This window comes from Tarenaya hassleriana, unplaced genomic scaffold, assembly GCF_000463585.1.
Source record: "Tarenaya hassleriana unplaced genomic scaffold, ASM46358v1 Cleome53, whole genome shotgun sequence".
NCBI classification, from domain to species: Eukaryota; Viridiplantae; Streptophyta; class Magnoliopsida; order Brassicales; family Cleomaceae; genus Tarenaya; species Tarenaya hassleriana.
This window is the reverse complement of record NW_010967966.1, coordinates 146,503-170,953: the sequence shown is the minus strand read 5'-3', so window position 1 is coordinate 170,953 and position 24,451 is coordinate 146,503. Positions and strand designations below refer to the sequence as shown.

The window sequence follows — 24,451 nt, the reverse complement described above, 5'->3', positions numbered from 1 at the left end:
TCACACATTATTATGGCTCAACGAAAGCACTAGCGCTTCTGATTTCTTCTTATCAAAACGTGGAAATAATTTGTTTTGGCATGATTAAATTGTTTCCCAAGTGACCCCACGATTCTAAAAGGACAAACGGCACGATCCCACGTATTTCCTTTTTCATTTTTGTCGTCACGTTTATGATTCAGTGAACCATCAATATCTGTTCATCGTTTGTTATCATATATTATATGCATCCAATGATCCACGAGAGCTCAGAATTCGTGACCCTTTTACGCACCCAAGAAAGCGAATCAAGGGAGATTTCACCACATAAGTTGTTTATTCTTCCTAAAAAGCCATACCGATTCACACGTAGTTACACTAATTAATTACTAGAGAGGGGCAACAGAACACAACCAAAGGCTTCGTTCACTAAGATCCGAGATCATCATTCAATGCCCCATTAAAACCCGAACTAGAAACTCTCCTAATGAACAACAAGCGGGTACTGCAAAATGGATACTTACAACTACTATACATTAGATGATGTTGTGAAAAGATCAAAGCATTATTACCCTCTAGAGATATGATCTGCTTCCACTTACCATCTCCTACGAGATTTTGAGGGTTTCACGAGACTTTTGCCATTAGAGCCGTCTTTAGCTGATCCTGCGTGAAAAACCGGCTCCCCATTTTCACGGTGGCTTGCTCGATCATGAAATCATTCACCACAGAGAGACTGGCATGGTTCACTTCCAAGTCCAACTCTTTGAGGGCTTCCATGAATTTAGCACCCGGGTGGTTCTTCTTGCTGCACTGTATCCGTATCATCACGTCCCAACCTATGATCTTCACGTCAATTTCCGTTTCTACGGACGGACCCGAATCTTGATTCAGACCCTTTTGGTCTTTCCCCGAGACTCCCTTCCGTAGCTCCCTTAGCTGCTTCTGCAGCTCCCCTTTATCGAATTCGGCCTTTTGCACCTTGGACTTCAGCTCATTGATGTATGATATGGCGTCTCCCAGAAGGGACGCCTTGTCCATCTTGGACACGTTAGGGACCAATGCTCTCAAGGAATAGAACCTCTGGTTGAGCTTCTCTCTTCTCTGTCTCTCCGCCTCTACGTGATTCAGCGGCTCTTCTCTACCGTTGGCCGGTTTTCGTCCTCGTTTTCTCGGCTTCTTCTCCGGTTCCACTACTCTACCACTGTCTGCTTCCTTGTACACCGAAGCTTCTACATCAGAGTGGTCCGAGTCGCCGGATTTTGCCGCGGAGGAGGGAAGAGCAGCGCCGCTTGTGAAAGAAAGTATCCCTTCCTCGTTGTTACTTCTCTTTGACACCGGAGATCTCTTCTTTTTGTTCTCTCCCGCCACAATACGGGTTTTACCCGACAACCCGCCTCCATTCCCGTTCTTGTTCCCGCAGAAACTCAGAATCTCGCCCGATTTCGGCCGCGACCCATCTGAATAGTTTCCGTTTTGATCCAGCCCTGAACTCGAGACATTCAAATCTCGATCTACAGACGAACCCTGTGGATTCTGCCTAGGGTTCTCCACCGAGCTGCCGTTCTCAAACTGTCCAGGCTTGGTCAATTGATGAGAGTTGGAATTACCGTTATTGATCGCCGCCGTCGGAGCCATGTTACCCGATTCGATTCCGGTGGTGGGCTCGCTGATCCAAAAAGCCGGATCGTTTTCTCCCTGATCCGGGTTCAGATTGAACGCCCAAGAACCCGCTTCGCTACCACCGCTGTTGAAATTGAACAAAGTATTGACCTTTTCCATCAGATCCGAGCTCTGTTGAATCACCTCCGTCGACCCCAGCTCCACAACGCCGTTTTCCGACGGAATACACACCAGCGTATGCAACCCGTAGATTTGACCCTGTCGGGCTCGCTCACAACCCGACCCGGCGAGCACATCCGACCCGGAAAGCCAGATCGTACGCGAGTTTAAGAACGCTTGTCCCGGAAATCCAGTTCCGTTCAGAAAGCTCTGAGTCATCGACACCAAGAAGAACCACTCTGTGTCGGTGACTTCCTCGTCTCCGGCATCTTCGGAAGCTCCAGCCACGGCTCCGCCGGAAATCAGGGCGTTTAGCTCCCGTATAACCCTCTTACGGTGCTCCTGCTCAGCCGCACTCTCCGGAGAACAACGTATGTTGCTCTTCCCCTTATCCTCTTCTCCTTTGTAGTACCCATCACCCCATCCGAGCAAGGCCGTTCCGCCGGCAGCGTCGAAGTCGTACGACAGCTGCCAGAAAATCGCGTAGGTCCAGGTCTCTGGCGCGCCTTCGATCAAGGCCTGGAGCCGCTGCTGGAGAGTCTCGTTGAACTGCGACTGCGCCGCCGCCGTCGGCGGCTGTTGGGGATGCCCACCGTCGCCGGATAATTGCTGCGGAGGAGGAGCAGGTGGCCAGGGAGAAGAGTGATCAGAGCCGATGAAGGTTTCCATCACCGATGAGTCGTCGGCGGCGGTCCACAGATTAATCGACGCCGTTGTGCCGTTGGTTGACCCGTTGAGACGGTAATCGGTCATGAGAGGACCCAGTCTCCCTGTCGATTATGGCGGATACCGTTAAAGGTATAAACTTTACGGCGAGAAAAAGAAGAGGAGAGATGGAAAGGAAGCTCGGGAAATGGAGTTGGTGATATTATGCGGAGTTTTGGAGAGATTCTGCGGTTATTTATTTTTCTGACAGCTCATTGTTATTCTTTTTTTTTTCTCGTCAACAATTACTCATTTATTCAATGACAAAAATCGTTAAATCAAACAGATTAATATAATTAATACTTAAAAATTCACTTTTCTCGCATTATGAAGCTCTTAATTTCAAAAAAAAAAATGCAAACACTTTATTAGTTTTCCAAATTAAAGATTGAATATGATGTTCTGAATAAAACTTGTCAGTGATTGAGTTAAGACACAAACTTCTCAAGTTCCTAACTAATAGGAGAATATATTTGCGCGTGTTTTTTTTTCTTGTTCTCAGATGTTGGTGTTTATTAAATTATTATGTCCCACCATTCGTCGTTTTCCTTTTTTTCCCTCGCTAATCGTATTGATAAGCACGATTGAAGGAAAATATTATTAAATAAAGGAGGCATATGTGTCCTAGAGTAATATAATAGATATCTGTGACAAAAAAACAAAAACAAAATCAAAAGGGTATATGTAACAATTGTGTGGTTGAATGGACGCATTCGACGGCTCAATGTCTCCGGTCCACGCAGTTCACGTGGAGAAAGTGTAATAACAAACATGGTATCACCCTCCACTTGGTGATTACTTCACAGTAATAATTTGTTATTTTATTACACAAAACAACAAAACCTTTTTGCCAGACTTGCAAGACAATTTGAACAATATAATAAACAAACCAAGACTTTTTATCTACATTATTCGATTACAGAATTTCGGCATGGTTTTATACATATTATATATATATATATATATGTGACACATGGCTCAATAATTCAAATAATGTGAAGCAAACATTTATGATGCATATGTAACGTGCATAGAAAGGTGTTGAGTGGGAATATTCGTGCCGTTGTGGCTTTTTAATACTCGGGAATTCTACAAATGTGCCACCCATGGTAATGACATTTTTATCCGAAATTACCCTTTTAAAATCACATCCAAATTTACATTTATTCTAAAATAAATTTACATTCATACTTTATCTTTTTTTTTTGGTCACTGTCACTTTTGCATGTAATTTAAAATGGGCAATATCAGAATGCCTTCTTGAAAGGGAGGTTGCGTATTTGATTTGTTACACACACACAAAATAATTATACTTGTGTAACTAATATTTAGGACACAATAATTATACTTATGCGACTACATAGTTACTTAGGATTATGTTATTATTTTTTTATTTTTATATATTTTGTATACGGAGATTTACTTTATTTTGTATAAACATGATATTGTACATATTTTTGTATAGAGCCTAAATAAAATGATAAATATTTATTTAGATGACATGAACTGTGATATTGTATATTTTTGTACAGCATATAAATGATATATGTATATATAATATAGGTGACATTTATCATAGGTAGGTACCCTGTGAATCAAATAACTTGGCTATGACTAAACTTATTCTAATTCATAATAAAACCTGATTTACATTATTTTTAGAGAAACTTTAGTAATTACTGCTTTAGAGAAACCCAATGCTATCGCAATTTCCAGGGTATTTATAGATAAATAATTTTAAATATAGTTCACCGGGGCTTCTATCCGATGGGCCAGGCCTGGTATGGGTGGATTAGGCCCACTGATGAGAATTTGACCCATTCAGTGGTATTGAAAAGGGGTCATGCAAACTAGGCGACGTTCGCTTGGTTCAGCTTTTAACGTCATGTTGTTCCTGAAACGGGATTGCACACGCTCTGCCGTTTCTAACTCTGAATACCTCAGTGGCATTTCCGTAAATTTAAGGTGCATATCGGGGTATCATTCTCTGTCTGGTACAAAAAAATCTTTTTTTCATAAATGGAACGCAGGACTTGAGGAGGGAAAAAAGAAACAAAACGAAGAGATTTTTTTTTTTTGGATGTAAAAACGAAGAGAGAATTTCTTTCATTTCTCGATTTTTGTTGTTGTTGCTTTTTACTCTCGTGTAGGTTGCCATAGGAGGTGATCCATCCATCATCACCTCTTCAGATTTCGTTTTTTTAGAGGATCGATCGACCCCCTTGTAAATCCATAAACTCTCTTTAGGTTTCTGTTGTGATGGCGTCTGAGAATCTTACCGACAAGAATGTTGTTTTCAGAAAATTGAAAGCAAAATCTGAGAACAAGGTTCGGTCTCATCAAGCTCGTTGCAATGGGTTTCTCTTGTGTTTGTGGTCCTTGATATGGGTCTTTGGTTGTCCGAGGTTTATCTCTCTGGTTTTGTATATCTCGTTCAGATCTGGGTTGGTATGATCGGATCTTCGATTAAGTTATGTTCTCTTGTGCTGATCCTGTTTTGCTTTCTCGGGGTTGTAGATATGCATCGACTGTAGTGCGAAGAATCCGACATGGGCATCGGTTACTTATGGTGTGTTTCTTTGCATCGATTGCTCTGCTGTTCATCGGAGTCTTGGTGTTCACATCAGCTTCGTGAGGTAATTTCGGATTTCGAGAAACACCATTTCTATATTGTTCAGTGTTTGACTGGTTCGATCGGGTTTATTACTGCTTAGAACAGTAGGAATTCGTCACTCTTGGTAAGGGTTTATGGCACGATAGGTATGGTTTTCTCAAGAGCTTCTCTGTGTAGGATTCATTGACTTTTCCCTTTCAGCCCCTATTTTGTAGCTACTCATTCACATGCTTCTGGGTCTAACTAACTGTTCGAGTATTGTGATTCGGTATGGTAGATAATACTTTCATATTCTCGACACGCATTGATCGTTTGTTTGTTTGATTTTGTTCTGTCTTCCATGTCATTTGATGGATCTCACTCCACGGTATCTTGTAACCTGCTCGCATAGAATTCATCGGGCTGTTTCAGAACATGAAAATTGGTTCTCCCAGTTGGATTTCCATCCAGTCTTCAAGTGCCATTTTCTTAGGAAGGAGCTGGCCAACATGTGATCTCTACTATATGCTGACAGAACATGGTTGATCGGAATGAATATGGCCAAATAGTTCTGAGTCACTTGTCTGCATTGTCCTTTCGATTTTTTCCTTTGCTTGAAGGTCTACGAACTTAGACTCGTGGAGTCCTGAACAGCTTAGAACAATGATGTTTGGTGGCAACAACCGTGCTCAAGTGTTCTTTAAGCAACATGGATGGACCGACGGTGGCAAAATTGAGTCTAAGTACACCTCGAGAGCTGCTGATTTGTATAGACAGATTCTCGTCAAGGAAGTTGCTAAAGCCATGGCAGAAGAGACTGCTCTGCCATCATCACCGGTCTCTGCCTCTCTGCCAGCAGAGGCGTCTAATGGGTTTTCGTTTGCTGTTAAGGCAGATGAACCTTCTAAAGAGAGTTTTTCTGCGAAACAAGACACACCCGATGTCTCCTCTTCACCAAAAGCTTCTCGTACAGTTGTCTCTAGCGTTGTTAAGAAGCCTCTTGTTGCAAAAAAGACGGGAAGGGCTGGGGGCCTCGGAGCACGGAAGCTTACTACTAAGGTAAGATTCCGATAGTTTTAAGACTACTCTGTTCTCTTGTTCGGACTAGGATGGAAGGTAGCTCCTTTAATTCTGTGAATGTTTTGAAACGGGGTTTGAGTTAACCTTTCTCGATTGTTATGTTTTTGTTGCAAAAATGCAGCGGAGTGAAAATTTATACGATCAGAAACCGGAAGAACCTGCCCCAGTTGTTACTGCAGCATCCTCAGCTAACAACAGCAGGTCTTCATCAGCAGCTGGTCCATCATTTGCATCTCGGTTTGGGTATGTTGAAAAAGAGATGCAAACAGGAGGAGGGCAGAGTGGAGCACAAGTCCTTAGCCATGTCGCTCCACCAAAGTCGTCAAATTTCTTTGCAGAATTTGAAATGGAAAACGGTTTCCAAAAGAAATCGAGTTCAGGCTCCTCCAAAGTTCGAGTAAGTTGTAATTCCTTTGATAGAAACTCTCAAGCAGAAGCTATAGTAGTATATAAGCCTAAATTCCAGCTAAAAGCAAGTTCTTAAAAAGGTTGAGGAGAGTGATGAAGCGAGAAAGAAGTTCTCAAGCGCAAAGTCCATATCTTCAGCACAGTATTTCGGGGAGCAGAGCAGGGCTGCTGGTGATCATGAAACAAGAGCTACCCTTGAGAAGTTCTCGGTTCGTTCTTATGCATTTGGTTGTTAATAAAAAAGAAATGGAGTCTTGATTTTTGGGTGGGATTGGTTTCTAAAACAACAGACACGAATGAATGAACGATGAACAGGGGTCGGCAGCTATATCAAGTGCTGATCTTTTTGGACTTGGGAGAGATGATTCATCATCAGTTGACATAACTGCAAGCGATCTCATCAACCGACTTTCTTTCCAGGTATTTAATCTTCCATCTCAGCTGGTTTATTTTGGAATATGGTCTCGGAGATCTGGCAAGGCAATGGCAATAACATGTGTGTTGGGTTTGGTGAACAAGAACAGGCGCAGCAAGATTTGTCGTCGCTGGTTAACATTGCAGGTGAAACCAAGAAGAAGCTTGGTTCCTTGGCCTCCGACATTTTCACTGATCTTCAGGACAGAATCCTTAATATTTTTTCCTTTTATTTTTTTATTTTTTTAAAAACAGCTTCATTAATAACCTCAGTCTCTCTCTTCGTTTTCCTCTTGTTTCGGGATTTTCAGTTATAGAGAGAGATTGACATCGTATGAACTATGAACTGTAACTATTGTCATAGTCAAAACATATAATTTATCGATGTTTATCTTTTTCCAAAAAAAGAAAAACAGCCGGAATTATCGGTTTTAGAATTATCGTTTCAAATTAAAAAAATAAATTAATTATATGCTCAACAGGAATTTTGGGTGATGAGATAGAGTTACATTAAATACCTGTTTTAATGATAATATTTGATTCTGTTAAGCGGCTGGCGTAATTAATCATGTTAAAATCTCTACTGGGAAAATACAGTTGAAGAGTAGCCATGGTTAAACAAAAACCCGTAATTAAGCGCAAGAGCCTCCTACTGTGAAATCCATCCATGGAGGTTAACCCATAAGCCGAAAGACGGTTAAGTTTCCCTCCTCTTTCAAAACTCCACCTTCACTCGGTTTTCTTGTTCCCTCCAAATCCCTCTGCTTCCAATATATAGATTCCCAGTCTTTGGATTGGATTCGATCATAAGTTCTGTCTTCTTCAAGGAGCCAAAGCCGATTTCTCCTTTGTATTTTTTTTGCCTCTCACATTCCCTATCGTTTGATACCGTTACTTCTCCCGTTCGAAAACCCTAGCTTTCTCTTTTTCTTTGTTCGTAGGACTCCGTTCTTCGGCTGAATCGAACCGGGTATTCGCCGGTTTTGGCCATAATGAGTGGAATTGTCAACTTCGCTGGCCCGCCTTTTCCGATGTCACGCGAGAGCTTCTGTTCGCCGCAATTGGCCCATTCTGTGGAAACCCTAGATGAGCCTTCGACGACGGCGCCGATCAGAGCCCTTGTTGCCCAGTCACTTGCTCTCTTATCGTCAGATCTAGATGATCAGCCTTCCGCTCCGACTGAATCCCTGGATAAGCTTAGAAACCTAGACGGGTCTTGTTCTTATTCGTGGCAAGAAACCCTTGTTGATCCTATTATGCCGCCTTGTTATGTGGGTTTCCAGAACAGAGAGGGCTTGCGTTCTCACTTAACGCCAGAGACTCGGATTTTGCCTGCGAGTGATTGCGGGGTCAACACTTTTATACAAATTCAGAATTCTCTTAACGCTCGGGGCGAAAAGGATGATGCTTCCGGAGACTTGTATACGTCTTATCGGACAGGTAATCACCGACCAGGTGGGTCTGTGGTGCTGACCGAACTGGGCTCGAATTCATTGCGGTCTACCTTGTCGGTTCCTCAACAGGAACTTTGGAAGATTGTACCCACTGGCGTTGTATGTGCCTTTTCTTCTACATTTACTTTGTCCAAAATCAGTTTGGTTCCATAGTTTATTTTTGACAATTAAGCTGACAATGGCATGCATTGCTAACCTTTAGTTGGATCGTTTAAGCATTGAACATGTTCACGTGAATTTTTTTTTTTTAATTGCTTGCATCTTTCACTGATCCACGTATTTACTTGCAATTTCAATACTCTTTGATTATTTAATCGTTTGATGATTGATGCCGGCAGGGTGCTGGGCTATTGAATTTAGGCAACACTTGCTTCATGAATGCGGTCCTGCAGTGCTTCACCCATACTGTACCCCTCATCGAGAGCCTATATTCATGGAAGTATTCAAGGCCCTGTACTTGTATGGTCTATGACTACCGCTTTCTCGAAGTCTCCTTTCTGTTCTGATTTAGTTGGTCCCTTGTTTATTAATATTCCAATGCAGTTGTAACTATCTTATGGTTTTGGGATCAGGGTTGCTGATTTTTTTTTATTTTTGCTTTGGACTTTCAGGTGCCAATGAGTTCTGTCTTATGCAGGTTCTACAAGATCATATTGAGATTGCATTGAGATCTTCAGGAGATCAAATCTCTCCTGTTCGATTTTTTGACAATCTTAATCGTATCCTTCTCATCTGATATGATTCAGAAAAATTATGTTCATTTAGAACCTAGTATTCCTATTCTTTATTTATGGACTGTCATTAGAGTTGATTGATTTAGCTGAACATCTTGCTTTCACTGCATATGTTTTGTTTCCGATGTGCGGGTTATCCTTAACTATCACAGAAATTTCATCGGCCTTCCAGAGATACTATCAAGAAGATGCCCACGAGTTCCTACAGTCATTTCTAGATAAGTTGGAGAGATGTTGTTTGGATCCTTTGAATAGGTTTAGATATGTCTCTTCTCAAGGTGTCAACATTGTTCAAGATGTTTTTGGTGGTCGTCTGGTCAGTAGGGTAAGAAATGTCCAAACCATCTTTCTGATTTCATGTTTACGCAACTTCCTGTGTAGACAAAATATGTTTATGGGAAATGTGTGCTCATTTGTTGAAACCTCGGATGTACTCTTTTCAGCTGCGTTGCTGCAATTGCAATTCCTTTTCTGATACATTTGAAACTTCCCTCTGCCTGAGTTTGGGAATTGACGATGTGGATGACCTTCCAAGTGCACTAGAATCTTTTACCCGTGTGGAAAAGCTTGAAAACCTGTTAACATGTGATAGTTGCAAGAAAAAAGTTTCAAAGGAGAAGCAACTCGCTCTCAGCAAGTTGCCGCTGGTAGCCACATTCCATCTGAAGAGATTCAAGAATGATGGATTTTCTACGGAGAAGATCTTGAAGCATGTGAATATCCCCTTGGAGTTGGACTTATGGCCTTACATGAGTGGCAGTGAAGAAAATGAAGTATGTCAGTTCATCGAGGCTCTTCTGCAATCTTTATTTGCAAGCATTTAAGACTTAATTTTTGACACTTCATTTGTCTCTTCAGGTTTCTACAACCTACCATCTATATGCACTTGTGGAGCATCTTGGGAGTTCACTAACTGATGGTCATTACGTCTCGTATGTGAGGTCTGCTCACGAGACATGGCATAAATTTGATGACTCGCGGGTAATATAGTTAGTGAATTCAATTGATTTGAGTGTTGTAACTAATGGCTCATGGATTATTTATTTAAGAATGACGTCTTCAATCAATGAACTTTTTATTCTGTTGCGAACCCTTGACAGGTAACGAGAATCGAAGAAGGTTGCGTGCTATCACAGGATGCATACATTCTGTTTTATGCCAGAGAGAGAACTCTGTGGTTCTCTAGTGTTTTTGAACGGATTAAGCCATTATGCGGAGCAAACATTCCGAGTTCCTCCCGAAAATCGGTGCTTGATCCTGCCTGCAGAGAGTTTGTATCTGATCACAGTGATGAGGACATCGATAAATCTAGGGTTGAAGAAACGTTTCGATCAATGGAAAATCCTGCTTCCTGTTGTCCCGAGCCACAGGAAGATGTGTTTCATTCAGCGGAATCAAACAGCATTGTCTCTCCCTTTACCGATGCTTTTGAGCCACCTGAGGCTGAAGATTATGACAGACTGTGCATCGAGTCCCATCTCCAAGATTTATCCAACTCATACCTTAGCGGGGATAGAGCGGCCATCAACAATGCATGTGTCCCTGTGCCTGAGGCCCGGAGCCAAGCCTGTTCTAAAATACACCAAGGTACATGCCTGCCTTTATTCTCGCATATTATTAAGACGCGCTTTATGTTTTGTCGGTCTATTGATATTACAGTACAGGTTTTTTTTTTTCGTTCTAATTAACACCCTATAGCCCTAATGGGCATTATATCAAAAATACCCTTAAAATGCTACTTCAACTTCAACACCTACCCTTGTGACCATGTGACCAATGTGACCGAAATATAGTGTGGTCACATATTGATCTCATTGTTCATAACGTTAAATTTATGATGTTTTAATCAAATGATTAGTAAGATATACAAGGTATGAACATAATGAATTAGTGTGATCACCATAAATTTAACGTTATAATCGATAAAAATCAAAATGTGACCATACTATATTTCGGTCACATTGGTCACATGTGACCAGGGTAGGTCTTGAAGTAGAAGTAGCATTTTAAGGGTATTTTTGATAATGCCCCGCCCTAATGTATGGAAGTTGATGTCTGAATTGCAGAGGGAAAATTACAGATTCAGCTGAGAAAGAAGACGGTACCGGAAGCTGTAGAAAGGGACATAGCGTTCAGAAGCATCGAGAGCCGACCTTCCCAGAGAAGGAGAATGCAGCTTCAGCTTGAGACTGATTCTCCGACAAAAAGAAAGAAAACGAATGCCGCTGCTCGTAGGTCTCGTCTTCACCGGTTGTAGTGTAGAATGCCCTTTTTCTGTTTTTGAGATTGCCTCCTTTTAGTTTAGGTTAGGTAAGGAAATCTAACATATGATGATTGGTTTATCAGAGTGAGTGGAGAGAGGGCGATAAGTTTTGCTATAAGATTAGATTGGATTTTATTAGGGTTTTTTGGTCTGATGTCATAAGATTGGTTTTTGGTGTCCTTCGGGACCTGGTGTGCAGTGGTTAGTGTTAAAGTGTCAAGAGGTTATAGGTTCGATTTCACTCTCTAAGGTTTATCACCGCGTGCGTCCGAAGGACTGTGTGTGGTAAAAAAGAGAGAGATTGGTTTTTGGTATTTGGGCACATCGTAAGATGTCGTTGGTTTATTAAAAAAAATGTGCTGTTGTTCCATTGAGGTGATTCACTTGTGCCCTCATGAACCCTCCCGAAGGATTTTTGTCAGTTTTACGATCTTTCTCGTATTATTATTGTGGGCTTGGTATCTTTATTAGGCCTCAGCCCAACCATACTATAAATCGCATTGAGAACCCTTTTTTTTTTTACACGTTTTGAGCGGTGTCCGTTGAGAAATCGAAACTAAATGAATTCATTACACGAGAAGAAGAATTCCAAGATGTTTATAATTTGATATATCATATCTGATTATTTCCGAGATATTTCTAGGTAAACCTTCTTGGCCCGACGAATAATATTAGTTAAAAGCAAATACAAAAAGACAAGGTGCATATAGGGCAAGTTGGTCCTGAGTTTCGAGAAGTATGTCTCTTTTTTGTTGTAAAGTTTCGAAAATACATTATAATACTATATTATAATGGAATTGAAAAACTTACTCTATCATGCATTTCGTCTGCTTTAATTTGCAAGTTGGCCGTGTTGATAGGTCGGCCTATCTCATATTAAAATTTAGACAACAAAAAGAAAAATGTAGTTTAAAAAAGTTTCGAAAGAGCTTAAAAAAACATATAATTAAATGTTTTTTGGATTTACACAATGTTTAGAGTATAATTTATCAATATGGAATTCATGGACATAGACAGACATAGTACTTTGTCAGAGGTATAGATCCAAGATTTGTGGAAAATACCGTACGAAGACATATCCAGGGTGTTTCCGTACACTTTGTGGCCGTTTCAGTCAGCGGTCAGAGGAGAGGAGTCAGGAAGCCGCCGCCTCTCTTGGCCGGTTCACTTCACAGGTTTCGTCCGGTTCGGGCTGACCGATTCTTAGCCAATAACTGAACGTCATACACGACCGAGTAATTCCAGTTTGGGGCTTCACAATTAATACGTGGATTTATATATTTTTTAAAAACATAAACGTATTACACTCTATCGCTTGTTTTTAACCAATATATTTATATTAAAAAAAAAAAAAGAATCAATGCTATATGGATTGAATGGATCGATTGTCAGATATTATTTAAATAGTTATTACGACCAATCTATGTAAATCTAGGCGACAGAAATTGACAATTTGGATGGTTATTCCTTTTATATATATATATATATAAAATTTAGTAGCTTTTTTGGGTAGGGTCCGTGATGAAATATTAATATATGAAAAAAAATGGAAAATAGAGGGAGTTGGGCCCCACCGAAGGCGTGTGGTTTCAAGGTCAGAGATGGCGTGCGGCGTCGGTCCAAGTGCTTCAACTCTGACTTACATAATCTTCAAATAAAAGTCCAAATAAAATTTTCTTATGCAGTAGTATGGTTAATTTCAATTTGTAGGAGATAAGGATCAAGTTGAAATCTATATCTTTTTTTTTCAGCAGATTATCATTGCATTATATATTACAATAATGAAACTATGGGATATGAATATGTTCATTAATAAATGTATAAAGTACGGAATATAACTGCAAAAATGTAAAAATTTTATTCAAAACAAGTATAAATTAATTTGGGCTTACCGCCCACAGAGACATAAAAAAAAGATTAACACTGTAAAGGGAAGAATAAATTAGTGTGAGGTTAAATGACCGCATTTCGCAATTGAATCGATACATACAAAACTTAATTTACACACTATTAGCTAAAGGCAGAGACAAAACTATCAAATATATTAAACTATTTTTGAATTCAAAAGTGAAAACCATCAAGTTGGTGGTGAATGGGGCAGCGAAAAATATCATTTTAATTGAAAAAATAAACTTAATTTTCTTACAAAACCTTGGCGGTCACATGAATTAACTTTCAACAAGAAAAATGAATCTTTTTAAAACTAGACGTTTTACTCTTTTTTATTTCTGTCTTTAAGAAATCATCATGCAAATAAATAAACTAGTAATTAAGAAGTCAAAGCTTTCAAAGGTTTTATTGAAAAATAATATGACATCGTCCTCTATGTTTCATCATGCATGACACATGAATACAAGCCGTTGTTATCATGACGTGGTAATTAAAATGTTGATGCTAGCCTATATGTTCCTTCTATTATATTTTATGATACACAGTTTTAGTTTTCTTTTAATTCAAACCATATATAATATATAATATTCATGTATGTGTGTATAGAGGGTGTATATATGTGGTTGGTGAGGTCTAGGATTAGGAACAATATAATTTGTCATTGGGCCAACAAATCGTATTTGCATGTTTCATGGAGGTGATTACTCTATGAAATCATTAATTATCATTGAAAGACATGCCGTCGGGTTACCTATAAAGTTATATTTTATCCTACACACATTATATATATATATATATATATATATATATATATATATATATATTTGAATCTACTTTACTTTTTTCTTTAATGACTTAAGATAAAATCTCGCGATACTGTGAGTATTTTCTTGTCTGTGTGTGTGGCCAAAGGCCGGTGGGCATTAGTTTACATTGAATTGCCGTATCAAAAGTGATGCATGTTGGAATTGTTGTTAGCAGCGACTTTGCAAATGTACACAAGATGCCAAAGCCTGATTATGTAATCGTCCGCCCACCTTTTCATCTCTTAATATACGCATAATGTAATTTTGTATTAGTTATTTTTATTAAAAAAATATAAACAATTATGGATTAGGTGATCCAATTTAGTAGTTTGTCGCCACGTATAGTTCACTGCAATGCTACAATTTTTCATTTGTACTATGAATTTTCTGCTTTGAATTTATGTGATATATATGCTTCGATAACTATAACAACTCATTCACACGGATATGTATCGACAAGTATGATGTCAAATGTTGCATGTAATGTCAAGATGCTTTCCCAATTTAAAATAAAAATTAAATTAAATAAGACAAAACAATGAACTAATGAAAACCGGAGAGTGACGACGTAATCTCTTATCTCACCATAACAACAACTACTAATGTTTTGTTTCTTTAATCAAATCCGCGTGTGTATTCAACTACTAATGTTTTTCGGCAAGCCAATAATATGTTAGTTTAAGATTTCACATTCAACGACCAAATATAATAATAATTCTATAATTTAACATTATGAAAATAATTAAAAAGTGCATAAATATATAAAAGTGGGTATAAAAGAAAAACAGAAGGGGGGGGGGGACAAATGGAAATACGCGAAGAAACATATAATGGAATTAAGGATGGAGATGAGGTGTCAATCGCAATAATGGGGGCAATAACGATCTCAACTTGGAATATCCAACACAATAATCCCACTTTGCCAAAAAAAAATAAATCATGGCCATGTATATATATATTATATGAATGGAAATAATTACATACCAATGAATGTGGCGCCTATAAAAGCCTTTCAAAATTACCGAAAAGAGGAATAAAATTGGACGGAAACTTTTTTTTCAAGTAGGAAAGTGCTGTATGAGATAAGACCGGAGGAGGACATAAAGATATTATTACAAATAAAAAAAAATTAAATTAAATTTCTATATAAAATATAATTGAATAAATGTTGAGGGAAATTAGAAGGAGAGGACAAGGACAGGGAGGGTTCCTTGAACCCGACGCATCTGACTTGGGCTCGGTTGTCGACTTTGTGCGGATAAGAACGACTCCTTCTCTGCTCTCCTCTCTTCTCATCTCTCTAACCCTCTCTCCAAGAAATCCTCTCTCTCTTATTACAAAAAAAACTCCCAGCTGAAGCAAAAAGTCTGCTTCTTCACCGCACTGAGGAAATGGCAATCGAGGATCAGGAAAATACGATCAGAGAAATCAAACCCAAGAACAGGAGAATCATGGTATTTCCCTTCTCAATTGCCGCATTTCAGTTCCGTTACGGCCTTTTCCTTCTTCAGATTATGTCGTTCTTTTTCATCAGTTCCTGCTCCACATGATGCCCTGTTTCTCCCCCATGTTTCGTTGTCCTAGTGAGTTCTGTCTTTTCTCATCTACTCCTCGTTGGTGATCGATTTCACGATCTGGGTTGTGCTTGGATTTGAAAATTTTCATCGGGAATGTGAAAAGTTGTCTGCTTTTTAAAGTGGTCCAGTTCGGGTTTCCCTTCAAGTGCTCTGTTTTGTTTCTTTGATGAACAATGCTTTCATCTTTATTGAACAATCGGGAAATGACTTTAAAATTTGCATCTTTCCATGCTTGATTCCGTAAATATAACATTTTTTTTTTCATTGAGAATCAAACTCGAAGCATCCGATAGCGTGGTTGATAAAATGGGGTTCTTTAGGTAAATGCATCAAATCGCAAACATGTATAATCTGGAATGGTAAATGTATAACATAAAATGGCTAGCAAGAATATGGAATATTGCTGGGTTTAATGCGAATAGGACCAACGAAAAACATATACTCTTTGAATTTGATTTGCGGTCTGATATTCGATTCCCTCACATATTGCCTTTATAAAAAAAAATAAGCTTTTTAATTGAATAATAACAAGAAAGACAGAATCAAATTTGAAACTTATACCGCAAGAGCGGCCATTCCTTTCATTGGAGCATTTGTTTAATTGAAAGATTCATATCTCTGACTCAATGTTTTAGATCTCAAGGAAAACAAACCATTATCAAAGCAAGTTTGATTCACTGTAGAGTCCTTGCTGAAATGCAAAAGTTTTTTCCCCAACAAACGGTCAAAAGCTCTTAATGTGTAAAACAATAGTGTATGCTGCAAAGTTTCTGTATGGAAACAGAAAAGTCATTGTCTGAAGAGAACCTGGTATTTGCTGGAATATCTTTAATTCGCCTGAGAAAGAAATTCTGGTGTTATAGAGATATCCAATGGTATTGTGGCAGATGTGGGTTGTTTCTGTTTGCCCAAGGTGATTATCACAGGCTGCTAAACTTCAAGCGCTGATGTTGTTTTCTTGGGAAGAAAATGATTTTGGTCACTGTCTGAATAATTTGTTAGATCCGGGCATTTTGGCCTTTGGGTGATGAATAAGGTGGAATTGTGTTTGTCAGGGACCGGACGAGGAGGAGAACCAGTGGCCGCCATGGCTGAGGCCTTTGCTGAAAGAGCACTTCTTTGTTCAGTGCAAGTTTCACGCCGACTCCCACAAGAGTGAATGCAATATGTATTGCTTGGACTGCACTGACGGCCCCCTTTGCTCTCTCTGCCTCTCCCACCACAAGGATCACCGCACCATTCAGGTATGCCCTTCCCCATTTTCAAACTGTTTCCATCCATTCTCTGCTTGATGAGTAGACAGGGGCACATGGAGAAATGCTTGTTTCTCTTGTAATCATTCGTTTGGTATGAGTATACATCTGTTGAATTCATTCCAATGGGTTCTATTGCAGATAAGGAGGTCATCTTATCATGACGTGATAAGGGTCAATGAGATACAGAAGTATATGGATATAACAGGCGTCCAGACATATGTGATCAACAGCGCCAAGGTCGTCTTCTTGAATGAGAGGCCTCAGCCTAGGCCCGGGAAAGGCGTTACCAACACCTGCAATGTCTGCTATCGCAGCCTTGTCGATGATTGCTTCCGCTTCTGCTCCCTTGGCTGCAAGGTACTTTCTTTTTCTCTTTTCCTTTTCTCGTTGAATTTTAGCAAATCCCTTTGGGAGAAGGAACACTTTGCCAAAACTTTTTTATTTCAAACCTGTTTGGCTGCCAAGAAAAAGGAAGACAAATTTTGCAACTTTTGTTTGCATTCGGTTTACTGCATTCTCATTTTTTTCCAAGTCTCATATCGCATTCTGATCTAACCGGTCCGAGTTGTGTTCGGGTTCCGAGATAAAAGGAAGAAACTTTCAACGTGGGCACTCTCTCTTTGCATTCCCACACTTTCAGTCTTTTGAGTGACATTTTCCCAACTCCGAACATAGTCTGACAAGCTTTTCTCTAATGTGTAAAGATCGTGGGGACATCTCGAAGCTTCCAGAAGAGGAAGATGCACCTGCTGACGGAATCAGAGGATTCGAGCAGCAGCACGGGGCAAGTGAAGAACATGGTGAATCTTCAAAGTTTCAGTCCATCAACACCCCCGCTTACATCGGGTAATTACAGGATTACCAAACGAAGAAAGGGCATTCCTCACCGATCTCCCATGGGATAAGATGGACAATGCACCCAGAGATTGGCCGGTGTTACTCAGTGTTTTCAGGTTCCTTGATATATACTCAGAAGGTTAGCTAATACACAAGCTGCGCCCTACTTTCCTTCTCATACAAAAAGGACTTTTGATGTATGTGTATATATATATATACAAAGCTCATGTATATTTATGTGATGCAAGAAAGCTACGGGGGAGGGGGGGGGGGATAGAGGCCTTGTAGGAGGGCAAAAGTGGGAATAAGACAAAAAACCGAGGGCTGTGATGGTAAACATAGTGTGTGTTTTTGTTATCGTCTTTAGGTCTACCGTGTAAATCTGTAATGGGATAGATGGGATATGTTAGAGAGGAAGTGCCTACACTTTTTATAAAATGGAATAATCAAAAGTAATAAGAGATTTCTGCCTTTGTGAATCTTAACTTATTTCATTTTAATTGTTAGATCCATTTGATTGTTCATTGCAATGATATAAGAGAGACAAGTTAAGCAAATCATACCATAAGCCTCCAAGATATACAGATGCTAATACCAAACACCATAAAATGTCCCGAAAATGCTTATAACACAACTAGAGGGGCCAAAATGAAAGAAAATGAAAATTCCAAAGCCGACACTTTTCTTCGTCTTCCTTGAATTGGTTTCATCATGTGTAGCCTTGTTTGTACTTTCTGAAGAGATCTTCCGTCTTAGCGTTTCTGAACGCGCAGCAGCCGATGAGGTAAACGATGATCAATCCGATCAGCGTCAGAAGAAGTACGATGTCGGCTTTTCGCCATTCGTTCTTGAGATTAGCGAGCAAACCGGCTTTGCAGGAATCGCAATTGTAGCACAATTGGTTCTGGTCGTTGCTCCATTGGAGACAATCCATGTCCGCAGACATCGCTATTGGACTTATCCAGTATGTCGGGTTCACGAAGGTGTAGCCACATTGGGTTGGGGGCTTACAGCAACCAGACTGAAAATAACTGGGGTTAAATTATAAACAATATATAATATCGGGTACATACGGCTTTCAGGTGTGCGATAAATTTTGCATCGTCGAAGAATCTCGAGAAGTATAGTTTTTACCCTTTTTTTTTTGTCAAAAGGTCTTCTTTTCTTGCTACAAGCCAACAACTTTTCTACATCTCATTTCATCCAGACCCACAAATGTGTAGTAATTCAATTTTTGCCCCAGTATTTTTTATTTATTTCAATGAATCTTGCATTTCAATATATCAACATTTGCGAATCTGGTTAGCTTGCCTCATGGTGGAGAAAGCTCAAAAGATACACTTTTTCCCTTAAGCAAGACTCCTTCACTTGCAACAAGCTAAGAACTTTTCTAAATGTGATTTCTTTCAGACCACCAATTGTTTAGTAAATCGATTTCCACCCCGTTATTTTCATTTGTGCTACCACCCACCCCCCTCTCATCTCAATCTTGTCTAACTTACTACATCATGAACAGAATGGATCGACTTAAACGTAGATCTACGAACATAATCAGAGGAAAAGAATGAAACTTTACGCAAATCTAGAGGAAAGAGGAGGTTGAAACTTACTTGGATGGGGCTGAGATGAGCGTTAAAGAAATCTTGGGCCATTCGGTAACTCTGGTTTAACTCAGGGCAGATGTTGGTGGAGCTGAGACAAGTCCGAATGCGGTCCCATTTGAAAGAGCTCTTGACACGGCGGCGTAACCAGCCGGAGAAGTCGTCGAGACGGTACTCCACATAAGCCCGGCTGGGTTCAATGTGACCAGAGCCTCTGCTGGTGACCATGAAGACGAAGACGACCAGTGCAGAGAGGAGAACGATGAGGATGAGCATGGCAATGAGGTATGTAACGAGGAGCCATGGGATTCTCCAGAAGCCACCGATGAAACCGGCCAGACCCACGACGAGGATGAGGATCCCGAGAATGATGACGGGCCATTGCAGCAATTTGACGCATGAGTTGTCCGTCTCCGTCGCCAGCCAGATTCCGGCGCCGATGACCGGCACCGAGAGGAGCACGGCTATGAAGTTTATGCACCCTATAACGTTGTTGCTCAAGGGCATTTTTCTTTTTGGTTCGATTTGTCGCCTGGATCGGAAAAATGTCTTCTTTTTCACTCTGTTTTCTTGGGTTTTTAGGGTTTGGGTTTGGGGTGTTATGGTGTAATAATGGTGGTGATGGTGTGATGATGAAGAGAGGAAAAGGGAATAACTTGGGTTGGAGTTCAGATTCTCGGTGTGAAAAGTGAATTAGGGATTTTTAAATTTGAAATTTTAAAAAAAAAAGTAAAAGAAATTAGGAAAGCTTTACATGTATATTGCGTATATCATTATTCTCCTGTGTGTCGCATTTGCTTGGACTTGGGGTTTTTGAAGAAGTGGTATAAAATAATCACACAACCATCCGACGAATGCGTAATCAAATACATGAATCTTGATAATATCATTCATCGATTGTTGCAAACAATTATGGATAATAAAAGAGATATTTTGGATGATTTGTTGTTTATTACGATCTATAAAAGGGTTTTATTGGGTTCCATTCCTAAATCAGCGGGTGGGGCAAATGTTTTTATGGTTTGTTTAATGGGCAACTTTGTTTATTACAAGTCTAATCACTTTGCCTTTAGCTTTTTGAAAAGTGGACAGCGTGCACACATCTCATTGCGCAAGAGGAAAAGAATACAAACATCATCTTAATATATACATATATGTATTCATACTTTTAAGTTTGTAATTCTTAAGAGATACCTAAAAAGAATTCAAGGCATATTTTGGTTCCCCAAGCTTTATATACCATCTAAGAGATACACATACAAATGTTTATGCTTAAGGAATGGAATCTGAGAGATGCTAAAAGGTCAAAGATTTATGAGGGAGCGTAGAAAATGAAAGGCATAGGGGACGGATATGGGTCCCATATGACACGTCGACCCACTCCCGAATTTACATAATTTATAAGCTTCTGTATCCGTCAGTCCACAATCTTATATCGAATTTATTCCATCTAAACCAACATCGTTACAAAAAAAAACTGTAAAACCCATACCACATACATACATGCATGCATGCCATTGATTTGTATGGATGCTAACAAATATACGTGTTCACCCATCCTTGTGTATAATCTCATCTTAGGAATGTATCTAGGAAAAAAAAGAAACGTGTGGGTGCCAAATAGGTGGATTTCGGTTTCGCATTATTCTTTCCTTGAGGCCAGCCCACCATTCCATGACCGATGTTTTCGATCATCTTAATTAGGGTTTCCCAAGATCTGAACATGCTTCTCCCTCTTGCCTCATTCTCATCACATCATGGAAAATGATAAATAAAATTGTTTTCTTCTTCAGTGACCCATTTTATTGGTTTCTCTTTTTTTTATAATCCGAAAGTTCATCGTATCAGTTGAGCTATCCAATCTTATATTTTCAGAGATTTTCATATCTTTCAATCGATTCTTTGCTCGTTTATAAACGAGAGAATCAAGATTCATCTTGAAACGTATATCCAACTTTGGTAATACTAGAAATTTACATACAGATTCATCGTTTTATACCGAAGATTATAAGACATAACACGTAAGTTTCCTATTCTTACAACTAAAGTTGGTCTATTATTCGTTGATTGTAAACATATATATACGAAATTATTACAATCCACACTCAGAAAGGGAGAAAATGTTAAAAAGATAGCAGTGATTGATCAGTGAACAAGCTTAGTACGTACTCTTCTTGGAGGCAAAACCTAATTGTTAAATATAACCCTTCCGGGCAAATCAACACGGGTGGTATTCCTGTTGTTCATGAAATGTCGAAGGGCATTCCGGACATTGAAGAGCAACAAAAAGCTTCTTCCTCAATTATACTCAGCATGTGATGAACTGCTGCTGCAATGTCATCTCCTGAACTTAGCTGACAACTCTCTTCCACCTTTAAAAAAAAAAGGGAAAATATTCATAATTATTCACTAAAAGACTGTAGATTACACCCATCAGAAAATATAGTTTATACTATGGCTTTAAAATGATCATGTGTGGACTATATAATGTATATATATTCGAGTATTTTTTTTTTATACATAGGTATAATATGCCCATCACGGGTCAATAATTGAAGTTCTAATGGGTAAAAAAACTATAGAAATGTATATCTAACTTTGGTAATAAATGTTAGACCAAATCCAGTTAAAAGTTCATAGGGTATTCCCTTTTTTTCCATGTCCTGTCCCCTCCGACGTAAAAAATCTAACATCAATTAATTCCACAAAGACCAAACTACCCCTATCAACTTATGGCTATTCTGCATTGCAGCCATCTTTCCTTGGTGATATGATAATGTAAGGGGGGAACACTACACATTTGAATTTCAAACCCGGTTATCTTTTATTTGGTTTTACGTGAAAAATAGGCGACAATGTGACATCTTCTCATAATATGTATACCACTAATTACTCATGTGACATGACGTCAAGAATCATATTCTTCCAATTCTCGTTAGATTTTGCTGGTTGTTGAGCCAATTGTGCCCCAAAACCATCATCCGGTTTAGATCGGTTTGGTTTATTAGAGTCGGAAAAATGTAATAACCGGTTTCGAAGGGACGAAGAGAATAGAGTGTGGTTAGTACCTTGGTACTGATAGAGTAAACAGCACAAGTGAGAGTTGTGGTGAGACTGAGGTGAAGAACAGAGAGGGAGAGAGAATGAAGGGCTGCCACCAACTTCGACAGCATCGTCCCTCTTCTCCTGCACAGTATTCTGATGTTAGCGTGCGTCTCTATCAGCGTCACCTCAACATCCGCCATTGCAGCTCTCACGAAGCTTCTCGACCCGTTCTTGTTCTCTTGGCTCGGATCATATGAGTGAAGAAAGAACTGAGAAAGCGACTGCGTATGATTCTCGGCTTCTCCCGAATCTTGGCTCGTGGAGGAAGAAGAAGGAAACCCCCGGTTCGACTGGTAGAGTTGGAGCTTTTGAGCTTCAAGAGACTGTAATTTATGTTCAAGTTCTTTGATGAAGTCTATGGCTCCACCTACAATGGAAGCTTGATCACCCTGATATATAACAAAACCCATAAACATAAACTTGTATATCTCACAAAGAAATCTCCAAGACAATTCGACGCAATTCCATGCTTAATTAGGGCAAGAATATATATATGAGCAAGAACTAAAAATATGTAACCTTTTGAGCATAAGACTGAGGCATGAGAGACCGCAGATCCGACAGATGTTGGTTCATTTGTCTCCTCCGGTTTCTCTCCACCGCAATGTGAGTCATTCTCTGCGTCTCGGCTTCTTCTTCGTTCTTACAACCCCTAGGCTTCCTCCGCCGCCGCTTCCTTATTCCCCGAGATGCCGGCGGTGGTTCCTGACGAGCGCCGGAGGTCGTTGTCTTCCGGACGATGACGTCATTTTCCGGGGAGTTGGGGACGGCGGCGGCGCTGAATGGGGTCGGCGACAGAGTCTCGTAGAGCAGGAAGCTGAAGAGGTCGTTGGATGATAGAGCCTCTAGCGTCATGGCTACCAAAAGTTTATTCCCTTTTCTTAGATTTCGAAAATTCTGGATTTGATTTTTCGAGAAGTGAGAATCCGAGAAGGAACTCAGATGTTGCAGAGATGTAGCTTCATCTCATTGAACGTGGGTTTCACTATACCTTATATACACCAAGATTCCAAATCTTGATATTTTTTTGTTTTTTCCAAAAGGATATTTGTTTTTTTTTTTTGTGGGACGAGATATGACAAATGCGAAACACGGAGCTTTAGTACATTTGAGTTTAATTTCGTTTATATTTTTACATATTTATATTAAATAATTAAAAATTAGTCGCCAAATAATAACCACGTCTTCATACAAGTATCTATAATATGGGTTTTCCCTCTCTTTTTTGTGGGTGAGATGGGGATATAAATGCCGACTTAAACAGGTAAATTTCACTGTGAAGCGATACATCTTCTTCTAATCAAAACGTGCAAATTGATTTAATAAACTGACAGAAAATAAAGAACCGAAAGTCGTTCAACTTAAAATTCGATGAGTCAAGATGCAACACATCGGCCGGTACGAACACACAGTGTTGTTGCCTTTGCAATAAACACAGCACCCACCTGCTAATTTTCTTCAAATGATACGTTGAATTCAATAGAGTGATCATTAAATGCTTGGGGGTCCTCCTGCAAATGCCTTGTGCTCCATAATTTTGAAGATTCAGATGGGCATAAGTGTATAATGAATTGGAAGTAACATCGATAATTATAATAAAAATGCGACCGTAGAACCAAGGGAATTAGAATGGATGAGGATATACGGTCTATTATACAGGCTGCTACACGTGAGAGGGGTCAGAGGAGCAAAGGTGATGTTCTTTTCTCTTGTCTGCAACACAAAAGTTGTCATAGAATTGACCTCCCCCCCCCTTTGTAGTTTGTACTTGTGCTACTTTTATAACCTCATATTACTCATCAAACTCCTCTCTCTATTTTTATTATTATTCAAGAGAGGGATTCAGATAATTTCAAAGCCAACCTTGAATTTGAATCTGCGAAGTTGGAATCACTTTGGTAAGGATGGTACGATGTTATCATCAATACATAGCTCGGTTTTGTAGATGGAGAAGGAAAAGAAAATGA

The 24,451-nt window shown here is 39.6% G+C and overlaps 6 protein-coding genes across 10 annotated transcripts; 3 read left to right on the top strand and 3 right to left on the bottom strand.

Annotated features, from left to right (window-relative positions):
• Positions 1-295: 295 nt before the first annotated feature.
• LOC104827760 (transcription factor MYC4-like) lies at positions 296-2,677 on the bottom strand. The gene has a single exon (XM_010561007.2). The coding sequence runs from the start codon at positions 2,512-2,514 to the stop codon at positions 607-609; it is 1,908 nt and encodes a 635-aa protein (XP_010559309.1). The 5' UTR covers positions 2,515-2,677; the 3' UTR covers positions 296-606.
• Positions 2,678-4,514: 1,837 nt separating this feature from the next.
• On the top strand, positions 4,515-7,352 carry LOC104827759 (probable ADP-ribosylation factor GTPase-activating protein AGD9). 4 transcript variants are annotated; one of them, XM_010561003.2, is made up of 8 exons: positions 4,515-4,690; positions 4,767-4,871; positions 4,984-5,102; positions 5,680-6,118; positions 6,261-6,536; positions 6,628-6,756; positions 6,863-6,967; positions 7,072-7,352. In XM_010561003.2, exons 2-8 carry the CDS (start codon positions 4,851-4,853, stop codon positions 7,276-7,278), a joined length of 1,296 nt encoding a protein of 431 aa, XP_010559305.1. In that variant the 5' UTR covers positions 4,515-4,690; positions 4,767-4,850; the 3' UTR covers positions 7,279-7,352. The 4 variants fall into 4 exon arrangements, with proteins under 4 accessions (XP_010559305.1, XP_010559303.1, XP_010559307.1 ...); XM_010561001.2 differs by having other exon boundaries at positions 4,515-4,794; XM_010561005.2 differs by having other exon boundaries at positions 4,515-4,794; positions 7,067-7,256.
• Positions 7,353-7,478: 126 nt separating this feature from the next.
• On the top strand, positions 7,479-11,856 carry LOC104827757 (ubiquitin carboxyl-terminal hydrolase 21-like). Of its 2 annotated transcripts, XM_010561000.1 has the most exons (9): positions 7,479-7,811; positions 7,903-8,514; positions 8,754-8,874; positions 9,027-9,134; positions 9,302-9,474; positions 9,593-9,922; positions 10,008-10,130; positions 10,250-10,736; positions 11,216-11,856. In XM_010561000.1, exons 2-9 carry the CDS (start codon positions 7,954-7,956, stop codon positions 11,404-11,406), a joined length of 2,094 nt encoding a protein of 697 aa, XP_010559302.1. In that variant the 5' UTR covers positions 7,479-7,811; positions 7,903-7,953; the 3' UTR covers positions 11,407-11,856. The 2 variants fall into 2 exon arrangements, with proteins under 2 accessions (XP_010559302.1, XP_010559301.1); XM_010560999.2 differs by having other exon boundaries at positions 7,480-8,514.
• Positions 11,857-15,341: 3,485 nt separating this feature from the next.
• Positions 15,342-18,251, top strand: LOC104827756. Its single transcript, XM_010560998.1, has 4 exons — positions 15,342-15,562; positions 16,741-16,929; positions 17,080-17,298; positions 17,646-18,251. The coding sequence occupies exons 1-4, from the start codon at positions 15,500-15,502 to the stop codon at positions 17,844-17,846; spliced, it is 672 nt and encodes a 223-aa protein (XP_010559300.1). The 5' UTR covers positions 15,342-15,499; the 3' UTR covers positions 17,847-18,251.
• Positions 18,252-18,326: 75 nt separating this feature from the next.
• Positions 18,327-20,079, bottom strand: LOC104827755 (protein TORNADO 2). Its single transcript, XM_010560997.2, has 2 exons — positions 19,389-20,079; positions 18,327-18,799 (listed from the first exon to the last, which is right to left on the bottom strand). Exons 1-2 carry the CDS (start codon positions 19,884-19,886, stop codon positions 18,488-18,490), a joined length of 810 nt encoding a protein of 269 aa, XP_010559299.1. The 5' UTR covers positions 19,887-20,079; the 3' UTR covers positions 18,327-18,487.
• A 1,326-nt stretch (positions 20,080-21,405) lies between these two features.
• Positions 21,406-23,501, bottom strand: LOC104827754 (transcription factor bHLH71). Its single transcript, XM_010560996.2, has 3 exons — positions 23,004-23,501; positions 22,448-22,873; positions 21,406-21,751 (listed from the first exon to the last, which is right to left on the bottom strand). Exons 1-3 carry the CDS (start codon positions 23,337-23,339, stop codon positions 21,623-21,625), a joined length of 891 nt encoding a protein of 296 aa, XP_010559298.1. The 5' UTR covers positions 23,340-23,501; the 3' UTR covers positions 21,406-21,622.
• Positions 23,502-24,451: the final 950 nt, after the last annotated feature.